The sequence below is a fragment of the Chelonoidis abingdonii genome, chromosome 11, assembly GCF_003597395.2.
Source record: "Chelonoidis abingdonii isolate Lonesome George chromosome 11, CheloAbing_2.0, whole genome shotgun sequence".
In the NCBI taxonomy this organism is placed as follows: Eukaryota; Metazoa; Chordata; order Testudines; family Testudinidae; genus Chelonoidis; species Chelonoidis abingdonii.
Window position 1 is genome coordinate 60,086,516 of NC_133779.1, and position 27,862 is coordinate 60,114,377.

General features: G+C 53.4%; 1 protein-coding gene across 1 annotated transcript; it reads right to left on the reverse strand.

Annotated features, from left to right (window-relative positions):
• Nucleotides 1–570: 570 nt before the first annotated feature.
• Nucleotides 571–27,862, reverse strand: LOC116838266 (sialic acid-binding Ig-like lectin 16). Its single transcript, XM_032803310.2, has 12 exons — nucleotides 27,337–27,862; nucleotides 9,118–9,278; nucleotides 8,368–8,772; nucleotides 7,924–8,244; nucleotides 4,862–4,915; nucleotides 4,194–4,457; nucleotides 3,829–3,894; nucleotides 3,434–3,700; nucleotides 2,671–2,976; nucleotides 2,153–2,246; nucleotides 1,767–1,890; nucleotides 571–758 (listed from the first exon to the last, which is right to left on the reverse strand). The coding sequence occupies exons 1-12, from the start codon at nucleotides 27,351–27,353 to the stop codon at nucleotides 579–581; spliced, it is 2,259 nt and encodes a 752-aa protein (XP_032659201.1). The 5' UTR covers nucleotides 27,354–27,862; the 3' UTR covers nucleotides 571–578.

Below are 27,862 nucleotides of genomic sequence, written 5' to 3' on the forward strand. Positions count from 1 at the left end.
GAGGAACTCGTAAAGTCCCCCAAACCCCGTTAGAAGGGAGCGTGGCGCACACAGCTTTACAGGAGCACGTTCCCTAAGGGAGCAGCGACCTAACTTGGAAACAACGGTGAGGGGGAGGATGTTAAGTGAGGAGACACTGAATAGGCTCCTATTACCCCCACCCCCTGTCCTGATTTTTCACACTTGCTGTCTGGTCACCCCAGCTCCTGCCAGCTGCTGCCCCTGAGCGTGACCATCTTGCCCATCTGTGAAGCGAGTGGGTGAGGGCTCAGGCAGGGTAGAAGAGAGACTCTTTGAGGCTGGGGGGTGAGAGGCTCTTTCCCCCAGGGGCAGTGGCATTTGGGAGGGGGCAGGCTTTGGGACCCGGCTGCAGGGGACTCTGGGATACCACCCCACGATGCAGCGCTCCAGCCTCTTCAAGGCCTAGTTGACTCTGCCCTGAGTCTGGGGCGGAGCAGGGATTTGCACCCAGGTTTCCAACTCGGGGCTGACCCCTTGCCGCCTTTCCCTCTCACTTTGACCCCCTCCCGCACTGGACAGGCCAGAGACACCCAGCCTGGGCCCATGGCATGAGGGGGCTATTTCAGCCGGACCTCGGAATATTCCGTGGCGGGGACCTCCGCAGGCTCCCCCCGTTTGTGCTGCAGCTTGGAGAAGTCAATGGTGGCGTAGTGCAGCTCATCTGGTTCTCCGGGGCCTAGCGGGGCCTGGGCTGCTGCAGCCCCGTCCTGGATGCCTTTGTCTGGAGTCTTGTGATCCTGAGTGAGAAGCAAGGCAGAGACACCAAGCAGAGACTTGCATCCACCCTGCTGAGCTGATTGCATGGGCTGTCCCAGACTCGTTTCCCCCACGCTCCCTGCAAATGCATTTCCTGCATCGGGCATTCACTAGCAAGAGATGGGGGATTGGGTGTGTTACACACTCTGCACACATGAGCCGATCTCATGCCAGCACCAGCTCAGTTAATGCATTCACTGCCTCAGCTGCACAGGACACGCATTAGCAAGATGCATGGGGGGGTGTGCATTTCATGCCCCACACATGTAGGATTTCATCTCATGCATCTCATCACAGAACATGTTCAGGAAATGTATTGACTGGATTTCATGCTCCGAGCATGCATGAACTGATCTCATGCATCTTGGGGCAGCACCAGTTAAGTTAATGCATTCTCTGCATTGCCTGCACTGGCCATCCATTGGCAAGACACATGGGGTTGTGTGCATTCTATGCACTGTGCATTCATGATCTGATCTTGTGGTTGCACAGAATATGCTGATGCGTTCATTGCATTTTCTGAGGGGTGCAACATACACGGAGCACCCTGCATACACTGTCTGATGACAAACACATGATACCATAGCAGGCAGCTGCAGAAATGCATTTCTTGCCGAGCTGATGCATTTGGGAGATGCCCAGGGATTAGCAGCATTGCAGCCCCAATCTAGTCCCCTGCACTTTGTGAAGGCATGTGAATGCATTCGCTGCATGTCCTTCCCTCTGAGCGAGACTCGAGGGATGAGGTGCATTTTCTGTATGCAGGAGCCGATCCCACACAGTTCGGGAAGCCCACACTGGTGGCAGGGGTGCATTTCTTGCACTGGGCATGCATGGGGTTGTTGGGAGCCCTGGTGAAAGCCTGGCTTATAGTCCTGCATTCATTAAGGGGGTAGGAAAGCGGGGAGAGGGAGGAGGAGCAATGGAGGGGTGCAGAGACGGGGGGGAGGGCAGGTGAGCTTGGTCCCCTGCTCTCCCCAGGTACATACCATGGGGATGGTGGTGACGTTACTGTAGATCAGGCTGGCGTTGTTGGCCGTGTGCTCGGCCTGGCTCCCGTTAGCCATCTCCCCTGCCTCAGCTCTGGGGGGCTCCGGCTCCCGGCCCCGCAGCCTGTGGGGAGATGGATCAAGATGGACTCATGAGACCGTGGCGGGGTTAGACTAGCCCCGTGGGGAGGGAGGAAGGTGGCAGCCCAGTATGAGAGTCTAGAGTGCAGGAGACTGGGATAGACCAGAGCGATGGGTTGGGGGAGGGATCTCACTGGGGGGAGGGCTGCCCAGGAGGGCTGGAAAAGCCCAGGGGTGATGGCAGGGGATCTCAGTGGGATCTGGGAGGGGCAGCTGGGGGGCAGGGCAGGAGGCATCAGACTCACATGATCACACAGAGCCCAAGAAGGAAGAAGCCGATGGCAACCCCCAGCCCACAGGCCACCCCGACACCCAGCAGCTTGACGGGCTCCTCTGCACCTGCGAAAACACACAGCACGGGACACGGCTGGGAGAGAACCCAGGAGCAACGCTTCCTCTAATTTCTGACAGGCCGTGTGCTCAAAAAATGTCCTCTGTGCAAATTATTGTGCTTCTGTGCACATTTTTGTGCGTGTGGCGTTTTGCCATGTGCGTGGGGTTTAGGATCTGTGTGCGTGCACAAACGCACACAGCATAGAGGGAACAGTGCCCAGGAGTCCTGGCTTCCAGCCCCGTGCTCTTACCACTAGACTCCACTCCACTCCCCTCCCAGGTCTGTGGATAGTATCCAGAAGTCCTGGTTCCCAACTCCCCTGCTTCCAGCACCCAGATCCCACTCTTCTTCCAGGGCTGGGGATAGAACCCAGGAGTCCTGGCTCTCTCCCTGAGCTGGGGACAGAACCCAGGAGTCCAAGTGTCTCACCTGTCTGTGGGGGGCTGAAGTCAAAGTGCAGGGCGGCATAGGTCCCGTGCCGGTTGTAGCCAAGGCAGAAGATCCGGGGGCCCCCTTCCCCGCTCCCCGTCCAGTTCAGGATGCTGACGGCCTCATCCCCCTGGGCCCAGGAGCTGACCTGAAGGGCCCCCTTTGAGCCGTTCCCAGCCAGGGGCTCCCCATCCACCTGCCACTGGAGCTGGGGCGGGGGCTGGGAGCGCAGGGAGCAGCTGCAGCTGACGCTGGGCCCCTGGCGCTGGCAGAACGAGTTCAGCCCAGTCGCCGGCCTGGGGCTGTCTGGGGAGAGCAGGAGACACAGTGACAAATTAATAGTTAGAAAGAGAAACCCGAGGCAGGGAGTCCCATAGATTAACCTGCTGATATCTAGTGGCAGGGAGTCCTGTGGGTTCTTCTGCCCTGGGATGTCTCTTTGGTCGGCCCCTGGGCATTGATCTGGCCCCATCCTCGGCCAGCTGCACTTCACACCAACCCACCTGCTCCTCCGCCCTCAGCCTGGGCGCTCACGGCCCTTGTAGACAGCCCAGGAGTCTGTTCACATCTCAGCTGCCCACCTTGGGGCTGCCCCTGAAGTAGCTAATTAACCATGGCATGGCGGGGATGGGGGGGGTTGCACTGTCTCTCTTTACAGGGGCTGGGCACCCTGTGACACCTGCTAGTACTCAGTGGCGAGGAGTCCCACGGATTAACACTGCTACTCTCCAGGGTCAGCGTCCCAGGGGTTAACCCCACTCACACTCGACGAGCAGCTGGAACGTCCCCTGGGCAGAGCTCTCCTTGTTCTGGGCCCAGCACCCGTACAGCCCCCCTTCCTCGGCCGTCACGTTGGGCAGCTCCAGCTGCAGCTGATTCTCTCCCACGGGGTGGGTGCCCTCGATGGCTTGGCCCCCCCTCACCCAGCCCAGTGCAGCAGGGGGGCTGCTGGCGACAGAGCAGAGGAAGCGCAGGGAGTCGCCCTCCCGAGCCATGAGCTGTGACCCGTTTGCCACCAGGGCGCCGGGATCTGGGAATAGAAATAACACGGAACCACTTGCACCCTGAGCCAGCCAGTCCCTGCCTGGGAACTGGATCGGGGCTGCTGCCCCCTAGAGGGGAAAGGCCCTGTACCCCACTCCCAACCCCCAGCGATACCTTGGAATAACTGGGGGTCGCTCCTGTTAGCTCTGGAGACGGTGATTTGCAGCATCCTCGCTGGGGCTGAAATACCCACAGCAACGTATTAGATTGGAGAGAGCCCCCCACTGACACCCTGCTCCGCAGCCCAGCACCTGACCCCCACCTCCCCTGCACCCAGCGCCCCCATGGACCCACCACCTGCCCCTTGCAGCCCAGCACCCCCTACTGACCCCCGCCTTGCTCCATGCAGCCTAGCGCCCCCTACTAACCCCCTGCTAACCCCCTGAAGCACAGCGCCCCCTACTGACCACCTGCCCCCTGCAGTCCAATGCCCTCCACTAAGGCCCCTCTGTGTGGCGCAGTGCCCCCTAGAGCCTTACACTGCACGTGCACACGCAGGGCCCGGCTGGCCGACCCAAAGGGATTCTTTGCCCAGCACCAATACTCCCCAGCGTCCCCTCTGCTGAGATTCGGCAGCTCCAGATGCCCAGCCCGTCCCTGGCTGGGGCTCAGGGACTCATTCCCCTTGGCCCAGCTCAGAGTGGCCTCGGGTCTGCTCCCAGCCTCACAGCCCAGACTTAGGGAGTCGCCTTCCCAGGTCTCCAGAGACACGACGTCGTCCTCAGCTCCCGACACTTCCAGCACTGAAAGACATAAGCAGGCAGGTGAGGCCCCCTCCAGAGATCCTCCACCAAGGTGCCACAATACAGCCACCTCTGGGGTGGGATGCAGGAGCTGGTTATACAGGGACCCTTTCCTGGTGTGGAGACATAGCCAGCTCTGGGTGGGTGCACAATCCCGGTGCCTTTACAGCAGGTCTCTGTTGCAGAGATCGCTCCCTAATCCATCTTCTACCCACTGCCCAGTGCCCACTTATGCCACCCTGGGGTCTGGAGACAGAGGGAACTGGGCCCAATCATCACACCACCCTCCTCACAACCCTGCGGCTTTCTCAGAATCTCCTGTCCGGGCACAGAGCAGCCTCGCCTGGCTGATCTTGACTAGGAGGCGCTCGCTGATTCCCGGGGCTCGCAGCGCGGCCTCTCACCGGGGCGTCCGTTCCTGGTCAGGGTCCCGGTGATGTTGGGGGTCCCGGGTGGATCTGTAACACAAACCAGATAGGAGGGATCAGAGGAGACTAGACATGGTGCCACGCTGTGAGCTTAGCTGGGGGACAGGAAAGTCCCTGAAGTGACACAAGACCCGTGGGTGGGGAAGGGAAACGACAGACCCGACTGAGCCCCACCCAAGAGGTGCCTGACAGAACCCAGGGGCCGGGTTAGGGTTACACCGGGGAACCAGAACTAGGAAATGAGCAGGGGGTTGGAAGCAGGGAAAGCAGTGGATGTGTTATTCCATGACTTTAGCAAAACTTTTGATACGGTCTCCCACAGTATTCTTGCCAGCAAGTTAAAGTAGTATGGGCTGGATGAATGGACTACAAGGTGGATAGAAAGCTGGCTAGATCGTTGGGCTCAATGGGTCGTGATCAATGGCTCCATGTCCTAGTTGGCAGCCGATTTCAAGCGGAGTGCCCAAGGTCTTGTCCTGGGGCCGGTTTTGTTAATATCTTCATTAATGATCTGGAGGATGGTGGATTGCACCTTCAGCAAGTTTGAAGATGACACTAAACTGGGAGGAGTGTCGATAGCTGAGGGTAGGATAGGATACAGAGGGACCTAGACAAATTGGAGGACTGGGCCAAAGAAACCTGATGAGGTTCAACAAGGAAAAGGGCAGAGTCCTGCACTTAGGACGGAAGAATCATTCACTGTTACAGACCAGGGACCGAATGGCTAGGAAGCAGTTCTGCAGAAAGGACCTAGGGGTTACAGTGGGTGAGAAGCTGGATATGAGTCAGCGTGTGCCCTCGTTGCCAGAAGGCTAAGGCATTTGGGCTGTATAAGTAGGACAGCAGATTGAGGGACGTGATCATTCCCCTCTATTCAAGTTTGGTGAGGCCTCATCTGGAGTGCTGGGTCCACTTTTGGCCCCAAACTACAAGAAGGAGGTGGAAAGATCCAGCAGAGGGCAACAAAATGATTAGGGGGCTGGAGCACATGACTTATGAGAAGAGGCTGAGGAACTGGGATTGTTTAGTCTGCACAAGAGAAGATGAGGGGGATTTGATAGCTGCTTTTGACTACCTGAAGGGGGTTCCAAGAGGATTTGATTAGATTGTTCTCAGTGGTAGCAGATGACAGACAAGGAGTAATGGTTTCAAGTTGCAGTGGGGAGGTTTTGGTTGGATATAGGAAACACTATTTCACTAGGAGGGCGGTGAAGCACTGGAATGGTTCCCTAGGGAGGTGGTGGATCTCCTTCTTAGAGGTTTTTAAGGTCAGGCTTGACAAAGCCCTGGCTGGGATGATTTAGTTGGGAATTGGTCCTGCTTTGAGCAGGGGATTGGACTAGATACCTCCTGAGGTCCCTTCTGACCCTGGTATTCTATGATTTTATGATTCTATGACTTGTACATGTCCAGCTTTTCTAAATAGTCCTTAACCTGTTCTTTCACTACTGGGGATTGCTCATCTCCTTCCTATACTGTGTTGCCCAGAGCAGCAGTTTAGGAACTGACCTTGTCTATGAAGACCAAGGCAAAAAAAGCATTGAGTACTTCAGCTTTTTCCACATCCTCTATCACTAGGTTGCCTCCTCCACACTTTCCCTGATGTTCTTCTTGTTGCTAACATACCTGTAGAAACCCTTCTTGTTACCCTTCACATCCCTTGCTACCTGCATCTCCAATTGTTCCTTGGTCTTCCTGAATACACCTCTGCATGCTCTAGCAATATTTTTATACTCCTCCCTAGTCATCTGTCCAATCAAAACTCAAGGAACCAAAACCGGTAGGTCAAAATTTGGCCTAATTGGCGGAGGCACGAAAGAGGGGCCAAGCGTCTCCAGACTGGGTACTGGAGTGAGCATCACCATTTCGGTGCCACTGTCTGCCTGCGCCCTGGTGATCAGCGTCCTGCTCTCCAAATGTGTTGTCCCCAGGGTGGGCCAGAGTCAGGGGTCCAAATAACCCAGCTCCCACCCTAGTCCCAGCCACCACCAGGGACATCACACACCCCCTCGTGGGTCCTTTGCCTTCCCCCCTTGGTTCATCTCTCCCCAGCCCTCTCCTTTTGCCCCCTGGCTTGGCCGGCCAGACCTGGGTATTATGCAGCCCGGCTGCTTGGCTGCACCCAGAGGCATCTGAAAGCAACACCTGGAACAGCCAGACGCTGGTACCGGCTGGCCAGGAATGCCAGGGTTTGTCCACTTTGCTGTCAAAGCCCCACAGCCTGAGTCTGTTGTGTCGGGCTTGTTTCCAGCAAGGTCTGTGTAGATGTTCAGGATTTGACAGGGGCCTGGGCTCAGACACGGAGGGGGGGGGCAGTGTCCTTCTAAATCTCCCTCCGGCTGACAGGAACAAGGACCGTCCTTATAGTGAAACCTGATTTGAGCCTTCACCTCGCAAGGGCGGCTGCTGATTTCCCCTCTGCCCTGGATCCGTAGCTCGACAATCACGGGCCACTGAACGAGAGTTTGCCCTGGGGCAGGGCGGGCCGAGGTCTCTGGGCACTGAGCCTGGAGCGTGTTTAGTGCTGGACAGTGACTGGGTCCGTTAACACTCTGCCCCATGTAGAGCATCCACCGATCCCGGCAGGAAGGGGAGCGGGAGGAGAAGTGGTGAGATGGCCCAGGGAGATCTCAGGGGGAACTGGGGTAGCTGGTGTGTGTGTGGGGAATCCCAGTAAGGGGGGACTGGAATGGTGGGGAGTGGATCCCAGCCCAGGAGAATTCTGGGGGCAGGGCAGGTCGGGGGTGGAGAGGATCCCATTAGAGAAGGGCCTGGAGACCTGGGGGTGTGGATGGGAGGGGGGAGCCATAGCCAAGGGGGGCAGGAAGGGTGAAGATCCCAAGGGAGAAGGGGCTGCACGGTGTGAAGGGAAGGGGCCTGGAGTAGAATTGGCCGAGAGTGCATGGTGGGGGATGGGGATCCCAGCACTGGGCTGAGTTGGGGGAGGGGCTGGAGGGCAGGGCTGGGGAGCCCAGGAGTGGGGATCCCAGCAGAGGGGGCTGGGGGCCGGTGTGGAGGGCCTAGGGGGGGTCACTCACAGCTGACATGGAGCTGAACGGTTCTGCGGGTGGAAGGTCCCTGTGGTGGCCTGTAGGTGACGGTGCAGACAAGCTCTTTGCCATGGTCCCCCGGGCCAGGTGTGAAGCTGAGCGCCGAGCTGTGGGTCCAGGTGCCGTTGGCCAGCTGGACTGAGATGTCCCGAGCTGTGTTGCTGAACGGCCCCGTCCAGGTGACTCGGGGAGGGGGTCCGGAGCAGCGCCCAGGGGCCGTGCAGGTCATAGTCACTGGCTTCCTGGCCAGCAGCGTCCCTGGCAGCCCCCGTGCTGGCGAGATCTGGATCTCTGGCTCTTCCGTCAGCCCTGAGACATGGGGAGAGAATCACTGGGGCCTTTCCCCTCTAAGGTCGCAGCCCAGATCTGGTCCCAGGGCGGGGACTGGCTGGCTCAGGGGGGCTGATCAGCGGTGACTGCAGCTGCTCTTACCTGGCACCGAGATATCTAGTGTAGGATGAGTGGGATAGGAATTGGAGCGGTAACTGTATTTCAATGTCCCTTTCTCGAATCTAAAGAAATATTTCCCTGCATCCGTCCTTCGGGCGTCGCTGATTTGCAGGGAGCAGTCTCCTTGCGCTGGATTCTCTGCCAGCTGGAACCGACCCTGGGTCTCCTGTGATACTTCCTGGCTGGGGTCAGTGCTGGCCACGAGCAGATCAGAGCCCACGTTAGCCTGATCCTTGTACCAGTATCTGTAGAGCTGGGACCAGGGATTGTTGGTGTTGTACCAGGTTGGGTACATGAAGGTGCAGGGGACGAGAACGCAGAGACCCTCCTGCACTGACACCGACTGTGGCACTGTCAGGGTAAATCGAGGCTGTTGGGCCAGGGATCCTGCAGGGGATGGGGAGGGATCGAAGTGGGACCCATAGAGAGCAGAGACCAAGCCTGAACTCCCCCCACAGCTCTGTCAATGCCCCTCACTCCCGACCTGCAGCCCCCCGAGAACCCAGCCCTGGGTTCCTGACCAAATCTCACTCCATTTAGTTTCCAGCCTTCCGTACATCAAGCCCCCTGCCCGCTCCCTGTCACTCAACACCCCCTAGCACCACACCGGGGCACTGGGTTCCCCTCCCCCTCTCCCCAGTCTCCCTTCCAAGTCCTGGGACAGACCTGGCCCCGCTTAGCGCAGGTTCTGCCCTTCCCCCTGCACTGGGGCTGCAGGTGCTTCTTACTTACCCCTCCAGAGCAGGGCGAGGATCAGGACCCTCAGAGTGGCTGCATGGGGGGCAGGACCCTCTGTTCTCCAGGGGGGGCCCTGAGCCCAGAGCTCCCATTCCCTTGCATCCTGCTGTGGTGGCAGGGCTCTGCCCATGTCTGTGGTTTGGGCTGGGACAGACCTAGAGACAGACGGGGGGTTGGGAAGTGTGAGAGTGGAGGCTGTATGGGAGTGGGGGACAGATCTGCCTTGGGGACCATCCGTGCTGCTGGGCTCTGTGGGGGGCTGATCTGTGGCTGCTGGCACTGTAGTGACCCCCCCCCAATCACTAGATGATCCTGAGAGATCGTGGGCTAAAAAAATCCTTATATTGGCAAAAAAACCCTGAGATTTTCTCTAAGAATCATGAGATGAAAATCCCGAGCTGAAGATGGTGGGAAGGCAGCGCTGCTCAGTGCCTGCTTTGCTTCAGTCTTCCCAGAAAAAAACAACATGTGAGCGGGCGACCAGCTCAGGAGAGATTACTAAGACTGGGACTGTTCAGCTTGGAAAGGAGACGACTAAGGAGGGATATGAGTGAGGTCTAGAAAATCATGACTGGTGTGGAGAAAGTAAATCAGGAAGTGTTATTTACTCCTTCTCATACCACAAGAACTAGGAGTCTCTAAATGAAATTAACAGGCAGCAGGTTTAAAACAAACAAAAGGAAGTATTTCTCCACACAACGCACAGTCAATCTGAGGAACTCCTTGCCAGAGGATGTTGTGAAGGCCAAAAGTATAACAGGGTTCAAAAAAGAACTGGATAAATTCATGGACAATATGTTGTTACCTAGCAGCTCTGTGTTCTTGGGGAACCAGGGTGCAATACCCAGCCTGTCTGACTCATGAAAGACCCCCCACATACACCTCTGCTTGAACCAAATCTGTATAAGAAGAAGGACTGACAAAAAGTGGAAAGGCCTTGGGAGACACCCCTAAGCCCCTGAGATAAGAGTGACAGGATTAAGGAAACTCCCCTAGCCTCATTTGCATTGAAGATGGGACAAGGAGGCATCTCCATTAGCAGACAGAATGGAGAACAGAGATTCCAAGGCAAGAACTGCATGGAACTCTGGGACCAGAAAAGCCGGGAAGCAGTGCATGATGGGGGATCTCTGCTCCAGATGTCAATGAACCCGCCCGCACACACTCAGCTCAGCAGTTATCAGACCAGTTCTAGTAACGAATCCTTGACTGGTATCCAAAATAGTGAAGCTCCCTAATTGCATTGTGAGCTCCCTCCAAGGAACACCGCCCCAAACCAGAAGTGATCAGTTCCCATGTCCAGCCTGAACAAAACAACGTTGGTATCTCCAGTGTTTACATATCGACAAATCTAGTGTTCTCCTTCGAACCACTGTTTCTCTACAAAAACCCCTTCCCATGCTCAAGGAAGTGTTCTGATGCCTGGATCAAAATCTGCATCAGTTCCACTGGAATTTCATCTCCTGAGTGATCATACCGGGGGCTCTGCCTGTCTTCAGCACCCCAGACTCTCAGCTACCACCACTATCTGGGAACCCCGATTGAGTCAAGCTTCACGGAGTGGTGAGAACCCATCTTTCTCTCTCTCTCTTTCTCTCTCGTGGGTGTTTTTTGGTTTCCTCATTCGTTCTGGCAGCTCCCTGTGGCCTGCCCCGTCCCCCTACCCTGCTCCATCTCACTTCCTTCTCCTCCTCTGCGAGCGTGCCACCGCGTCCTGCTTCTCCCCCCTCCCTCCCAGTGCTTGCGCTGTGAAACAGCTGATTTGTGGGGCAAGGAGGAAGAGGGAAAGGGATGAAAGCGGCACGCTGGGGGAAGAGGCAGGGCTGGGCTGGGACTTTGGTGATGGGGTTGCAATGGGGCCAGGGCCAAGGGCGGGGATGGGGTGGAGTTGGGGCGGGGCCAGGGGTGGGGAAAGGGGCAAGTGGGGGCACGGGCAGCTACCGGCGCCAAGAAAGTTGGTGCCTACGCCTAAGCTAAAAGATCCCTGCAGCACCCATAAATCCTGCGGGGTTTGCTCATCAAGTGGGTTACTCCAAGCACAATTGTAACATGGAAGCGAGGATAGGGATGTGCTGAGTCCAGGGGCATATGAGGGTGGGAGATTGAAACTGCTGCTCGACCCAGCCTGTTCAGGCGTACGCTATTGTGGTGCGGTGCCCATGGCCTATGAGGGTGACAGCTTGGAGGTGCTGCTCGACCCAGCCCACTGACCTAGGGACATCTAAGGGGTCAGCTTGGGAGCCCTGATTAACCTGGTCCTCTCAGAAGCGCTCTGTTAAAGTGTGTGTTTGTGTGTGTGTTCATCTGATTCTGGGGCTGGAAGAACCCAGCCCGGGGGAACCTAGGTCCTACAGGATCCCTCCATTGGGAGGGTGTGACAAAGTGGAAATGTTCTTAATGTTTTCTCTGAATACTGTGTGGGTGCCTCAGTTTCCCCTATGCATTTCTTAGGTATCTAGGTGGAGGGATCAGGGTGTATGATTGTTGCAGAGCCCAGGAAGGCCTCTGTGATATTGTCTGCACAGACAATGGCCGACAGTCTGTCTCCTGGGAGGAGATGATGCTGAGTGGCCTGAAGGTGTCTACTACAACAAAAAAAGTGACGGTGGTGCGGAAGAGGTGAACCTCTCCATGACCCTTGGACGTATGCAGCAACAGCAGATCAAGGAGCTGTGCACTAGCTTCGCGCTGATGTTCTCAGCCACCCCAGGACGGACCAAACGAGCATAGCAGTCCATTGACACAGGTAATGCTCACCCAATTAGAGCCCAACCTCACTGGGTGTCTCCTCAAGCTAAAACTGCTATAAAATGGGAGATCCAGAATATGCTACAGATGGGTGTAATCCTCCCCTCTGACAGTGCATGGGCCTCTCCAGTGGTTCTAGATCCCAAACCAGATGGGGAAATACATTTTTGCATGGACTACTGTAACCTAAATGTTGTAACTCTTCAGACAACTATCCAATGCCAGGCACAGACGAGCTATTGGAGAAATTGGGACGTGTCCAGTTCGTCTCTACCTTTGACTTAACCAAGGGGTTCTGGCAGGTACTGCTAGATGAACCCGCCAAGGAAAAGTCAGCCTTCATCACCCAGGCAGGAGTGTATGAATTTAATGTGCTCCTTTCGGGCTGCGAAATGCACCCGCCACCTTTCAAAAACTTGTAAATGATCTCCTAGCGGGATTGGGAGAATCTGCAGTCGCCTACCTTGAAGATGTGGCCATATTTTCTCATTCATGGGCAGAACACCTGGAACATCTGCAAAAAGTCTTCCAGTGCATCAGGCAGGCAGGACTAACTGTTAAGGCTAAAAAGTGTCAAATAGGCCTAAACAGAGTGACGTATCTTGGACACCAAGGAGGTCAAGGAACTATTAACCCCCTACAGGCCAAAGTGGATGCTATCCAAAAGTGGCCTGTCCCATAGTCAAAGAAACAGCTCCAATCCTTCTTAGGCTTGGCTGGATACTACAAGCAATTTGTATCACACTACAGCCAAATCATCGCCCCACTGACAGACCTGACCAAAAAGACACAGCCAAATGCAGTTCAGTGGACTGATGAGTGTCAGTAGGCCTTTAACCAGCTAAAAGCGACACTCATGTCTGACCCTGTGCTAAGGGCCTCAGACTTTGACGAACCGTTCCTAGTAACCACAGATGCGTCCGAGCATGGTGTGGGAGCAGTTTTAATGCAGGAAGGACCGGATCAAGAATTCCATCCTGTCGTGTTTCTCAGCAAGAAACTGTCCAAGAGGGAAAGCCACTGGTCAATCAGCGAAAAGGAATGCTACGGCTTTGTGTACGTGCTGGAAAAGTTATGCTCATACAATTGGGGACAGCGTTTGCAACTACAAACCGACCATGCTGCACTGAAGTGGCTTCATACCACCAAGGGGAATACCAAAAACTTCTTCGGTGGAGTTTTGCTCTCCAACATTTCGATTTTGAAATACAACACATTTCAGGAGCTTCTAACAAAGTGGCTGTTGCACTCTCCCGTGAAAGTTTCCCAGAATCAACTGGTTAAAAATTGTTCTTGGAATGTGGGACATATTGTTAGTTTTTATATAATCAGTAGTATGTCTAAAGGTGCATGTGTTTTATTAACTCTGTTTTCTCCTCCAGCTCCAGGAAGAAATCACAGTCAGCGTGGAACTGGCTGTCAAACACTATCTGTGATTTGGGGGGCATGTCATAACTATAAAGGGAAGGGAGCAGCCCTCCCATGTACAATACTATAAAATTCCTCCTGGCCAGAGGCACCAACATCCTTTTACTTGTACAGGGTTAAGAAGCTCAGGTAACCTGTCTGACACCTGACCCAAAGGACCAATAAGGGGACAAGATACTTTCAAATATTGGCTAGGGTGGGGAGGCTTTGGTTTGTGCTTTTTGTTTTGGGGGTGGTTCGCTTTTGGGACTAAGAGGGACCAGACATCAATCCATACTCTCCAAATCTTCCTGCACAAGTCTCTCATATTTCAAACTTGTAAGTAACAGCCAGGCAAGGTGTGTTAGTTTATCTTTGTTTTCTCAACTTGTCAATGTTCCTTTTGCTAGAGAATTTATCCCTGTTTTGCTGTAACTTTGAACCTAAGTCTAGAGGGGGTTCCTCTGGGCTCTTTGAATCTGATTACCCTGTAAAGTTATTTCCATCCTGATTTTACAGAGATGATTTTTATCTTTTCTTTTTAATAAAATCCTTCTTTTAGCCACTTGACTGATTTTTCCATTGTCCAAAGGCCCAGGGGTTTGGATCTTTGATCACTTTGTAACCAATTGGTGAGGATATTATTCTCAAGCCTCCCCAGGAAAGGGGGTGTAAGGGCTTGGGAGGATATTTTGGGGGAAGAAGAGGAACTCCAACTGATCCTTTCCCTGTTTCTTGTTAAATCACTCGGTGGTGGCAGAATACCAGGTTTTAACCTAAGCTGGAAGAAATAAGCTTAGGGGGCTTTTATGCGTGTCCCCACATCTGTACCCTAGAGTTCAGAGTGGGGAAGGAACCCTCACAGGCTGGCTGAGAGTCACGGTGAATCACAGGAAGCTGGGGGTGTGGGGCCTTGTCTCCCCCAAACTCCGTGACAGAGGGAACTTGCAGAAGGGGAACGTAGAGCTCCATATGAGAACACACGTGACACAAGCAGCACATTGATAGAAGTACAGAACTCCCGCCTCCCACCCCAGAAGAGTAACCCTAAGAAATGAGCGTACCCCAAGGTAACAGGCAAAGCTGGTAACAAGGTCCATCAATGGCTATTAGCCACGATGGGTAGCGATGGTCTCCTTAGTCTGTGTTTGCCACAAGCTAGGAATGAGAGACAGGGGATGGATCACTTGATGATTCCCTGTTCTGTTTATTCCCCCTGGGGACCTGGCATTGGCCACTGTCGGGAGACAGGACACTGAGATAGATTGTCCTTTGGTCTGACCGGTACGGCCATTCTTATGGAGAAATGTGGGCTTGGTGGAACTACCATTAAGTGGCTACATAACTGGTTAAACAACTGCAATAAATGAATAACTGTTAATGGAATGATGTGGGATTGGAGGGAGGTCTCAACTGAAGTCCCACAGGGATCTGGTCTGGGTCCCGTGTTGTTTAACGTCTTTATCAATGACCTGGATGTAGGACTAGGGAGCAGACTGATCAGATCTGCAGAGGACACAAACCTAGTGGGGGAGTTGCCAACACTTTGGAGGATGAAGCTAAAAATCAGAGGGACCTCGATAAATTGCAGAAGTGGACTGAAGATGACACAATGAAATTCAAGAAAGACAAAGGGAAGGTGCTCCACTTAGGGAAGAAAAACCAAATGCACAAATACAGGATGGGGAAGAACTGGCTTGGCAACAGCACAGCTGAGAAGGAGCTGGGAGTTGGAGTGGATCATAACCTCGACAGGAGTCAGCAATGTGATGCTGTTTCAAAAAAACAAATGCAATGTCAGGTTGCATTAACAGAGGCAAAGCATACAAGTCACGGGAGGTGACAGTACTGCTTTACTCAGCGCTGGCTAGGCCTCAGCTGGGGACTGTGTCCAGTTTTGGTCACCAATGTATAGAAAGGATGCAGAGAAAGCGGAAAGGATCCAGAGATGAGGGATGAAGACGATCAAAGGGATAGAATGGAAGCCCTAGGGACACAGCCTGAAGGAACTGAGTATGGTTAGTTTGGAAAAAGAGATGAGGAGGGGGACATGATTGCGGTTTTCAAATACTTCAAAGGCTGCCATAGAGAAGCTGGAGAAAGTTGTTCTCTCTCACCCCAGAGGGCAGGACAAGGGGCAATGGATTCAAACTACAGCAGAACAGTTCCCTGAGATTTAATCTCAGGGAAAACTCCCCAGCTGTGTGAACAGTCGGACAATGGACCAGACGCCGAGGGAGGTCATGGAAGCTCCTTCACTGGAGGGTTTCAAGATGAGGCTGGACAGCATCTGTCTGGGATGGGTTAGATCCAACCAATCCTGCATCTTGGCAGGGGTTGGACTGGGTGACACCTGCGGTCCCTTCTCACCCTGTGGGTCTGTGATTCTAGGATTTGCTAAAAAATCCTGAGATTTAATGTGAACATAAGTCCCTGCCCCTGCTTGAATTTCACTAATAAATCCTGAGGTTTTCTTTAAGAATCCTGAGATTGGCTTTTAAAATCCACAGATTTATGCTTTGTCTCCACACGCCCTGTTGTTTGGGACCCGTTATCTTATCCCTCTCACTGCTGCCCCATGGGTGCTCTTGTTGCCCCTGTGTGTTGAGTGGCTTTGTTCTGTGTGGACCCAGGGGAGCTGGATGGCCCATAGGTGGGTAAAGTGTCCTAGGAGGGGAGGATGCAGAGAGCTGATGTCTCCCCCCTCTGCAGTCAGGATGGGGCACTAATGCTGTCATCCCTGCCCCAGATCTGTCTCCCCCACCCTCATTGCAACCTGCTTCTCCTGCAGCTGGGACTCTCCTCCCCTCCTTTTTTTATTTGAATGGAGATATACCTATTTCTTAGAACTGGAAGGAACCCCAAAGGGTCATCAAGTCCAGCCTCCTGCCTTCACTAGCAGGACCAAGTACTGATTTTGCCCCAGAACCCTAAGTGGTCCCCTCAAGGATTGAATTCACAACCCTGGGTTTAGCAGGCCAATGCTCAAACCTCTGAGCTATCCCTCCCCCCATGAAAGTAGCACTGGTCACTCCCCCGTCCCCACTTTTCTGAGAATGGTAGGAGCCACTCCCTCCTCCCCACTACTCACATATAAATGGAAGGGTATCAACCTTTATGTATGCAGTAACATAAATCCCTCTTGGCCAGAGATACAGAATCACTTTACCTGTAAGGAGTTAAGAAACTCAAATAAGCTGGTTGGTACCTGACCAAAAGGACCATAAGGAAAGAAGATACATTCAAATCTGGTGGGGCAGGGAGAGGTTTTGTTTGTGCTCTCTTTGTTTGTTCCCGGAGAGAGGGACCAAGCAGGTAAAACATCTCCTGAAAACATACCTGAAATGACACATCTAAAATTAGAGAAATTGTAAGTAAGGGCAAGGAAATGCGCTGGATTATCTTTTGTTTTAGCTTGTGAATTTTCCCTGTGTTAAGAGGGAGTTTTATTCCTGTTTTTGGATCTCTGAAGCTGAGCCTAGAGGGGAATCTTCTGTGTTTAAATCTTTTTATTACCCTGTAAAGTTACCTTCCATCCTGATTTTGCAGATGTGATTCTTTTACTTTTTCTTTAAAGTTCTTCCTGTAAGAACCCGTTTGATTTTCAGTGTCCTAGGGAGAAAGGGTCTGGTCGGTACTCACATTATTCTCAAGCCTCCCAGGAAAGGGGATGAAGGCTCTTGGGGGAATATTTGGGGAACAAGAGACTCCAAGTGGCCCTTTTCCTGAACTTTTATCTAAATCACTTGGTGGTGGCTGCAATACCATCCACGGACAAGGGAAGGATTTGTGCCTTGGGGAAGCTTTTAACCTAAGCTGGTAAAAATAAGCATAGGGGTCTTTCATTGGGGTCCCCACATCTGTACCCCAGAGTTCAGAGTGGGGAGGGAACCTTGACACATGTGAAAATGGTATTGGCCACACACACCTTCTCTTCTCACCTGTTAATATGGTTTGAGCCACTCCCTCTTCCTCTTCCTCACTTATGAGAATGGTATGGGCCATTCACTCTTTCCCTCCTCCCCTGAAAAATTTTTGGACACTTTACTCCTCACCCTCTCCTTTCCATTTGAAAATGGTCGAGCCACTCCCCTATTCGCATTCCCTTTCGTACAAATGATACGGGCATGTCTCTTCGCAACCACATGAAAATGGTTCATAAGGACGTCGTCTGGGTAGACCAAATGTCATCCGCCCAAGTATCGTCTGACCGACAGTGGCCACTGCCAGGTGCCCACGAGGAGTAACCTAACAGCGATGATCAAGTGATCTTTCCTCTGCATCCATCTCCTCCCCTGAAACAGAGGCTAGGACACATTCCTTACCCAGACTGGCTAATAGCCATTAATGACTTAACACATGAATTTATACAGTTCTCTTTTAAACGCGTTATTAGTCCCAGCTTCACAACTCCTCAGGCAAGGAGTTCCACAAGTGACTGTTCGCTGTGTGAAGAAGAACTTCCTTTATTTGTTTTAAACCTACTGCCTATTAATTTCATTGGTGACCCCTGTTCTTTATATATGGATAAGTAAATAACTTTCCTTAGTCACTTTCCTCACATCACTCATGATTTATACACTCTGTTCTTATCGCCCCTTAGTCTCCTTTTCCCAGCTGAGAGTCTAGCCTCTTTAATCCTCTCCTCTATATAGACCCTCTCCAACCTAATCATTTTAGTTGCCTTTCTGAACCTTTTCTAGTGCTAGAATGTCTTTTGAGGTGAGGAGACCACATCTTGTCACAGATTCGAGTGTGGGCGTACCATGGATTATATAAGGGCAATAATATTTCTCAGCTTATTCTCTATCCCCTTTTAATCATTCCTAACATCTGTTGCTTTTTGACGCTCTGCACATGCGTGGACATCTTCAGAGAACTATCCACGATGATCGCATCTTTTTCCTGATTAGTGTAGCAAATTAGCCTCCATCATATTGTATGTATAGTTGGGCTTATTTTTTCCAATGTGCATTACTTTACATTTATCCCATAAACGTCATTGCCATTTTCTTGCCAATCACTGTTTCGTGAGATCTTTTGAAGTTCTTCACAATCTGTTTGTTCTTAACTATCTGAGCAGTTGTATCATCTGCAAACTTGTCACCACTGTTTACCCTCTTGTTTCCAGATCATCATGAATCATTGAATAGATGTCCTAGGACTGACCCTTGGGGAACACCACTAGTTACCTCTCTCCATTCTGAGATTACCATTATCCTACTCTTGTTCTCTGTCTTTTAACCAGTTCTCAATCATGAAAGGACCTTCCTTTTATCCCATGACAACTTAATTTACGTAAGAGCCTTGTGAGGGACCTTGTCAAAAGCTTTCTGGAAATCTAAGTACACTATGTCCTGGATCCCCTTGTCCACATGTTTGTTGACCCCTTCATAGAACCTTAATAGATTAGTAAGACGATTCCTTTACAGAACCATGTTGACTTTTGCCAACAATTTATTTCTGCTATGTGGTCTGACTTTATTCTAAATTGTTCTACTATTTGCCGGTACAGACTGTTAAGACTTACCGATCTGTAATTGCCGGGGATCACCTCTAGAGACGTTTTAAATATCGGGTTACATTAGCATACTTCCAGTCATGGTAAGAAGCTGATTTAAAGAGCGGTTACAAACCTAGTTAAATAGTTCCGCAATTTCACATTTGAGTTCTTCAGAACTCTTGGTGAATGCCATCTGGTCCGGTACTCTGTTATGTTGAGTTTATCAATTAATTCCAAAACCTCCTCTTGTGACACTTTCAATCTGCGAACAGTTCCTCAGATTTGGCACCTACAAAACTGGCTCAGGTTTGGATCTCCCTGACTCCTCAGCCGTGAAGACTGCAAGCAAAAGATCCATTTAGTTTCTCCGCAATGACTTTATCGTCTTTAAGCGCTCCTTTTTATCTCATCTCAGGCCCCCCACTGGTTGTTTAGCAGGCTTCCTGCTTCTGATGTACTTCAAAAACATTTTGTTATTACCTTTGGAGTTTTTGGCTAGCCGTTCTTCAAACTCCTCTCTGGCTTTTCTTATTACACTCTTGCACTTAATTTGGCATGTTTATGCTCCTTTCTATTTACCTTGCTAGGATTTGACTTCCACTTTATAAAGGAAGACTTTTTATCTCTCACTGCTTCTTTTACAAGGTTGTTAAGCCATGGTGGCTCTTTTTTAGTTCTTTTACCATGTTTCTTAATTTGGGGTATATATTGAAGTTGGGCCTCTATTATGGTGTCTTTAAAAAGCATCCATGCAGCTTGCAGGGATTTCACTCTAGTCACTGTACCTTTTAATTTCTGTTTAACTAATCCCTTCATTTTTGCGTAGTTCCCCGTTTTGAAATTAAATCCCACAGTGTTGGGCTGTTGAGATGTTTTTCCCACCACAGCCATGATAAATGTTCTTATATTATGGTCACTATTTCCAAGTGGCTCCTGCGCTCCACTCAGGACTAAATCTAGAGTTGCCTCTCCCCTTGTGGGTTCCTGTACCAGCTGCTCCATGAAGCAGTCATTTAAGGTATCGAGAAATTTTGTCTCTGCATTTCGTCCTGAGGTGACACGTTCCCAGTCAATACAGGGATAATTGAACCCCCCCCCACTATTATTGAGTTCTTAATTTTGATAGCCTCTCTAATCTCCCTTGGCATTTCATCATCACTATCACTGTTCTGGTCAGGTGATCGATAACGGATCCCTAATGTCATATTCTTATTAGAGCATGAAATTTTTATCCATAGAGATTCTATGGAACATGTGGATTCACTTAAGATTTTTACTTCATTTGATTCTACATTTGCCTTCACATATAGCGCCACTCCCCTCCTCTCCCCCCACATGAGCTGTTCTGTCCTTCCGATATATTTTATACCCCAGAATAATTGTGTCCCATTGATTGTTCTCAAGCCACCAAATTTCTGTGATGTCGATTATATCAATAGCCTCCTTTATCACGAGGCACTCCCCCCTTTCCCTCCTCTACCTAAAATCTCCTCTCAGCTCCTGAGGGAGGAGCTGCCTCCCTCCTGCAGCACCCCTGATTGCCTGCCCTTCTCCAGGAGGGGCATGGACCAGCCTCGAGAGATCCAACCTCCACCCCCATCCCTGGGGGGCTGCCCTGCCTGTGTGCAGTGTCTGGGAGCCCCAAGGGGTCTGTGCCCCACACGGCTCCATGGGGAGCAATGGGGTGAGCACAGCTGGAGGTTGGGAGAGAAGTTTCCATCTATAACTGCCCCCTCTGCAGTGCCTGCCCTCCCTGCCCCCCAAATCCACCCCATGAGGAAGGGGAAACTCCCAGCAGTTCCATTTCCCACCATCCCTCTGCTACCCTCAGGTGTTCTCGGGAAGGAGGCTGAGAGATGGGAGCTGGGGAAACCCCTGCTGTACGTGGGCCCTGGAGCTGACACCTCCAGTGTGGTCCTCATGATGGGGGATCCCTGGGGCGGGACCCTGCTCGGGCTGAAGGGGCACCAGAAGAGCTGTGAGAGCAGGGAGCCCAGGGCTGGCATAGCAAGGGGCTGCAGGTCGGGACTGAGGAGCAGCCCAGTCTCCACTGACCTCTTAGTTCCCCCCACACACATTTCCACTCACCCCTAGACCTGCAGAGAGGGTCCCAGTGCCTGGCTCTCCGACCCTGCAGCTCAGGTTCCCCAGGGTTTGTGACTCGGAGCCTGGGGAAGCAGCATGCACAGCAATGTGAAAGCAGAAGTTGGTGCAGACAGGAGGGGGTTGTGGGGAGATGCTCTCTCAGAAACCCCAGCACCAGAATCCCGCTGACTTCCCTCCCTCTGACTGGGGCTGCCTGCGGCTTCCCTGCAACAGGGCAGGCTGCATATTGCTTGTGGGGCTGGAAATAGAACCCAGGAGTCCAGACTCTGAGCCCCTCTACACACCACTCCCCTCCCAGAGCCAGGGACAGAACCCAGGAGTCCTGGCTCCCAGCCCCCCCACCCCGACCACTCCCCTCCCAGAGCCTTCGATTGAACCCAGGAGTCCGGCTACCTGTCCCCTGTTCCAGCTCGATCCCTTTATTACTGCTTTTTCCAGTGACACAACAATGTTTTAACGTTAGCAGCTGACACCTCGTATTGTATTGTACATGCTGCAGACGCTAATCACTCACCCCGAGCTGAGATGCAGCCGTCTCTGGGGTGGAGCGGTTGGGAACAGCGCACTGGAACAGCAGATACCCGGCTAGGACGGCTAGTGAATCCCGACTCCAATGGGAAGAACCGGGTGCATGAGGAGACCTGCCTGGCAGGGAGCGGGTACAAGTGTCAGGGCGAGGGCTGGGGCGAGATGTGAGATTTCAAGACAGGAAGAGGAAGTCAGCAATGAAATCTGGCCCTAGAACATCTTGCAAAAGCTGGTTCCAGTAGCTGGAGATCTTGGTGCCATTGACGCAAGCGGGAGATTGTCACAGATACAGGCAGCTCCCACTGACAGCCGGCTTCCGGCCCCACCGCGGAGAGGGAGTAGGGGAAACTGGCTATCGGAGGGGGGAATGGGGCATGGGGTCTTTCCCCTCTAGGGACACCGGCTCTAATCTGCCCCAGGGTGGGGCACTGGCTGGCTCTGGGAATGGGACCGGGGTCCTTCCCCTCTAGAGTCTCTCAGCAAAGGAGATGCCGGCAGATCAGAGCCGGTCCACTGAACTCAGTGTTTGTTTTCTGTCTCTCGGTTCCTCAAAAGCCTCCCAGGTACCAGGTCACTGAGTCTGGGGATTCCCTTGTGATGGGACCTGCGCCATCGGCTGGATTAGGACATGCAGCTGGATTTTACCACCCGCCACAGACTCCGTCCTTCGACTTAAGAGCTGAGACGCAGAGAATCTGGCCTGGGGGCTGTTTACACAGGGACCTCTCCCCAGTGCTGAGATGTGGCTGCCTCTGCGGTGGAGCATGGGGGCTGTTTATACAAGGACTCCTTGCCCGGTGTGGAGATACGCAAGGGTTTGGGAGAAACCTAGAACTAAAAGAAACACAGGGGCATTGGCACCAGGCCCGACGGCCAGGTCCTCCCGAGTCTCCCACCCCAGCCAGACCCTGGCCTGCTCTGCCCCAGGCCACTCAGCTTTGCCCCCCTGCTTGTGGGCGCTGGCAGCTGTGCTGGGAAGCTGGTTGTTAAGCGGATCTTGCATAACAGGAAGTTTCCAGTCAGCGAGTTTCTGGTTTCAGACTTTCTAATCAGCTGCCTGGGAGGTTTCCCTCAGTGGCTGTTAAACAGATGCCCCACATGGAGGTGGCTGCATTTCAGCACCAGCCGGGCAAGGGATCCTTATATAAACACCCCCACATTCCACCCTCAGAGGTGGCCTCATCTCAGCACTGGGCAAGGGGGTCCCTGTATAAATAGCCCCTGCGCTCCACCCCAGAGGCAGCCTCATCTCAGCTCTGGGCAAGGGATCTTTGTGCATTGCATTGAGCTCATTATTTGACTCATGTGTTTTTCTTGGGTCTTGGCAATTACCAGGTTCAGATGCAGGAAAAACCGGGAAACCTTAGAACATCTGGGTTGAGTTCAAAACCTGACATGGCTGATAACATGGAGATTACGGTGACTGGGATCCATCTCTTACTGACACGGGAGGGCAAGGGTTAATTACCAGTAATCTATCCATCCCCATTCACCCCCTCTCTCTGTCTAAATAATTTCAATGTCTGTTTCTTTCTATGTCCTGAAGATATTTTAAAACATGGGGCGGGGGGGAATTGAAAAATGTGGAATATTTTTTGTGAAAAATTCCTAGCCAGTGAATTTTTTCCAGTGATCATTAGTTTTAAATGGCCAAGATCTCAGTGAAGCCTTTCTAAAAACCAAAAAATCCTGTGATTGGTTTTTAGGAAAGGGAACATTTGCACAAAACTTTTATTTTAAAAAACAACCTGTGACCAAGTGGGGGATTTCGTGAGTGTTTTGATGAATACTGGATTTGCCTCAGTTTCCCTGTGTACTGCGTGCGGAACGAGCTGGTGGGAGAGGGGGACTGTGTTTGCAGAGGGTGAGGTGTGACCTCACCAGGCAGCAGGGACCCCAGACACCAGCTTGGACATTCTGGAATGTAGCAACCAGTGGCCCAGAGTCCCAGCCCATCATAGGAGCCAGCCGGTTCTGGCCAGTGAGGACAAAGGATGGAAGAGAGGGGGCCCAGGTGATCTGTTCACCTGGGATCGAAGACAGAGGGTGGAAGAGGGACTGGTGGGGGAGGGGATATGGGGGGCTTGGCTGGAAGGAGGTCGCTTCTGGACTGGGGACAAAGAGGGGCCTGAGCTACCTGGATGGGATCAGACCCAGCTGGACGGTGCTGAGACTGGCCAGGCCCAAGGACCTTGAGAACTTCCTGTAGCGGGTTCAGACATTCAATAAACCTCCTGTGTTACAATGGCTGAGACTCACTGCAGGGTAGAGATGGAGGTGGAGGAGAGGCCGAAGGGCCGGATGTCTCCAGGACACGTCAGAAACCAGAGATGTGGTCACTGCAGGCAGCGGGGCAGGGCCCAGAGACACAGGAAATCTTGGCCCAGGAGAAACTCAAAGGGTTAACGTGGCAGATAGGAGCCAGTGGATAACTGGCTCACAGAATGAGCTGTGACTAGCCGGGGGAGGAAGCAACCACCCACTACCCCGGGGGCAGAGCTGGCCAGGGGAGGGAGGGTGCAGATGAGTCCCCTCCGAGCCCAGTGCACATCATGTCTGCTTGCACCCTGGGGCTCTGGCCCCCAGTAAGAGCAGATAGGGGTGGTCAATGGGGAGACATTTGGGTGGTGGAGAGATTCTGAGAGCAACAGATTCTTGTCGGGGTGGGGCAACTCCCCCAGATGTGAGGGGCCGCATGAGTGGGGGGAAGGCCCCCAAACTGGGCAAGGGATGTGGGTTCCAAAGCCCAGGGAGAGGAGAGAGGCTGGAACAGGTATGTGCACTGATGTGTAGTAAGAACAGGAAATATGGCAGGCGACCAGCTTGGCTTAACACAAGTGTAACCCTTCTGCCAGGCTGAGTTGACAGTAGCAAGGGCCGGGTTCACTACATAGGGGTCGCCTCCCAACAACATAACACAAAACCAGCTCGAGCCCCCACCCAGTGACCTGGGAAAATCTTACACACACCCCCGGGCGCCTCGAAGAGGCAATACTCCCCCTCTCGCAAGCACCGAGTCTCGGTATAGCAGAAAATGTTTAACAACATGAGATAAACGACATCAGCATTAAACTGGGAAACCACCACAACTAGGGTTCATAGACCAAACCATGAGTAAAGACCCACCCCAGCTCAGTAGTTTGAGCATTGGCCTGCTAAACTCAGGGTTGTGAATTCAATCCTTGAGGGGGCCATTTAGGGAACTGAGGTAAAAATCTGGGGATTGGTCTTGCTTTGAGCAGGGGGTGGACTAAATGACCTCCTGAGGTCCCTTCCAGCCCTGATATTCTAAGATAAATTGGGCCATGTCCTTTCCCTTGGGTTCTTGAGTCCAACACCCCAAAAGTCTCTTGAGTCCAGCGATCCAAGAATCACACAGTCCGAAAAGTCTCTGGCCCTGGTCAGTGCAGTTCATCGGCAGAGTTTTACCCCCCTAGCCTGGGTGGAAATGGGGGTGGGGGGTACACAGGGTGTTAAGGGGCACCTTACGTGGTCTGGGCCCGACTGCCCCGCCTCTCTGTGGGGTTCTGCCGCAGCCTTCAGCACAAGCCGCTCCTCCAGCCATCTCTGCAAACTGCTCAGCTCCACTCGCTGTTCCGCAGGCCTGTCCAAACTGCTCCACCAGCCACTTAGCAATATAGCTTCAGGTTCCCCCGCTAGTTAATGCAGCGCTCAGTCATTTCAGCTTGCAGTAGGGGAGCCCCAGTGCTGGGGCACCATTGGCCGAAAGTGAATTCAGCTTAGCAGCCTGTAACTAGCCTCCTAAAGGAATCAAAATCAGCTCTGCTCTTCAGCAGCAGAGAGAGGAGGAGGAGCAGCAGAGAGGGGGGACGTGTGTGCACAATTACTGTTTCAGGCTCACAGAAGGTGCCCACACCATCCTCTGGCCCCGTGTCCCTCCCAGGACCCCAATGCTTTGTTAGCTGGGGTGCTGCCCCCTGGCACTAACCCCTTTTTCTCAGGGTCTCCCCTTCCTGGGAAACTCACCTCACCTCAGTATATGGCTACTGCAAGTCACTGTCTAGCCCCACACTCTGGGGCAGACTGCAGTATCAGCCACTCATCCCTGGCAAGGAGGGTTTGGACCTGCTGTCTTGGCCTGCCCCCGGGCTGTCAGTGCAACCCCCAGTACCCCTTGGCCTTCTGCTAGGCTGCACCTGGGGCTTTCTAGGCTGGAGCTCCCCAGCTCCTCTGCCTTTACTCTCCAGTGCCTCTGCCTTTCCGCAGCCCTGGTCTGGTCTGGTCTGGTCCCGTTTCCAGCTCGCCCCTCTGCAGCCAGGGTGGGGCGCTAATCCTGCCCTCCCTGCCGCACAGCTTTCTCCTCCACCCCCACTCCACCCTGTTCCTCCTGCAGCTGTGACTCTCCTCCCCCCATGTTTGAAAATGGTATTGGCCACTCACTCCTTTCCCGCTCCCCTCTCCACTGCTGTCAGAATGGTATGGGTCACTCACTGCTCTCCCCTTTGAAAATGGTGTGGACTATTTACTCCTCACCCCTCCTTGCCTTTTAAAATGGTATGAGCCACTCCTCTGCATCCCCCATTCCCCTTCTGTGCAAACAGTACAGGGCAATGGCTCCACTCACCCCCATGAAAATGGTACAGGCCGCCCCCCCTTTCCCTCCCCTACCTAAAAACTCCTCTCAGCTCCTGAGGGGGGAGCTGCCTCCCTCCTGCAGCACCCCTGATTGGCTGCCCTTCTCCAGGAGGTGGGGCAAGTGGTCAGGGCAGCCCATCAGAGGGGGTTTCAAGGATGGAGTTCTGCAGCTTGGGGCTGGTCACTGGTGCAGTGAGCTGGGTGGGTCTCAGCCTGGATCCCCTGTGGCCATGCACCATCCCCTGCCAGAGCAGGGTGGGACAGGCTCTGCTGTCCTGGGGCCAGCCGTGAGAGATCCAGCCGCCATCCCCATCCCTCTGCAATGCCTGCATTCTGTGCCCCCCAAAACCACCCCTATGGGGAAGGGGGAAAAGCCTAGCAGTTCCATTTCCCACCATCCCTCTGCTGCCTTCAGGTCTTCTTGGGAAGGAGGCTGAGATATGAGGCTATACGTGTCCCCCTGAGCCCATGGCTCCAGTGTGGTCCCCATGGTGGGGGAGCCCTAGGGCAGGACCCTGCTCAGGCTGGAGGGCCACTGGCAGAGCTGCGAGGGCAGGGAGCCAGGGGCTGGGATGGGAAGGGGCTGTCGATTGGGATTGAGGGGCACCCCAGTCTCCACAGACCATCCAGTTCCCTCCCCCACCCTAGTTCCACTCTCCCCTAGACCTTCAGAGGGGGGCCTGGCACCTGGCTCTCTGACCCTCAGCCCGGGTCCCCCAGGGTTTGTGACTTGGAGCCTAGGGAAGCAGCATGCACAGGAATGTGAAAGCAGAAGTGGATGCTGAGGGGGGCGGTGGGACAAGCTGTCTCAGAAACCCCAGTACCAGCATCCTGCTGACTTCCCCTCCCTGTGTCTGGGGCTGCCCGTGGCTTCCCTGCAATGGGGCAGGCTGCATATTGCTTGTGGGGCTGGAAATAGAACCCAGGAGTCCAGGCTCTGAGCCCCTCTACACACCACTCCCCTCCCAGAGCCAGGGACAGAACCCATGAGTCCTGGCTCACAGCTCCCCGCCCCGACCACTCCCCTCCCAGAGCCAGGGACAGAACCCAGGAGTCTTGGCTCCCAGCTCCCCCCCGACCACTCCCCTCGCAGAGCCTTGGATTGAACCCAGGAGTCCGGCTACCTGTCCCCTGTCCCAGCTCGATCCCTTTATTACTGCTTTTTCCAGTCACACTATAATATTTTAACACTAGCAGCTCACACCTCTTATCGTATTGTACATGCTGCAGACACTAATCACTTACCCCGAGCTGAGATGCAGCTGCCTCCGGGGCGGGGCAGCTGGGGAACAGCCACACAGCGACATTGCCCAGGGGTTACTCACCTGGAGCTGAGTTGCATCTGCCTCTGGGGTGGGGCGGCTGGGAACAGCGCACTGGAACAGCCGATGCCCGGTTAGGATGGCTAGTGAATTCCAACTCCAATGAGAAAAGTCGGGTGCATGAGGACACCTGCCTGGGACGGAGAAGGTGTGAGTGTCAGAATGAGGGTTGCAGTGAGATGTGAGATTTCAGGACAGGAAGGGGAAGCCAGCATATGAATCTGGCCCTAGAACATGTTGCAGAAGGTGGTTCAAGTGGCTGGAGATCTCAGTGCAATCGATGCAAGAGGGAGATTGTCACAGACACAGGCAGCTCCCACTGACAGTCGGCTTCCGGCCCCGTGTGGGGGGCTGGCTGGGGGTAGAGGGAATGGGGCACAGGGCTTTTCCAGTCTAGGGGGCACTGGCTCTGATCTGCCCCAGGGTGGGGCACTGGTTGGGTCTGGAGAGTTGGAGTGGGAGCCGGGGCCCTCCTCCACCAGGATCTCTCAGCCAGGCAGACACCAGTATATCAGAACCTGTCCATTGA

Coding starts and splice junctions, on each gene's coding strand:
- LOC116838266 (XM_032803310.2), bottom strand. Junction 8,773..9,117: donor CCTCGCCCTGCTCTGGAGGG/GTAAGTAAGAAG, acceptor CATCCCCTGCAG/GATCCCTGGCCCAACAGCCT. Junction 2,247..2,670: donor CTTCAGCCCCCCACAGACAG/GTGAGACACTTG, acceptor GTGTTTTCGCAG/GTGCAGAGGAGCCCGTCAAG.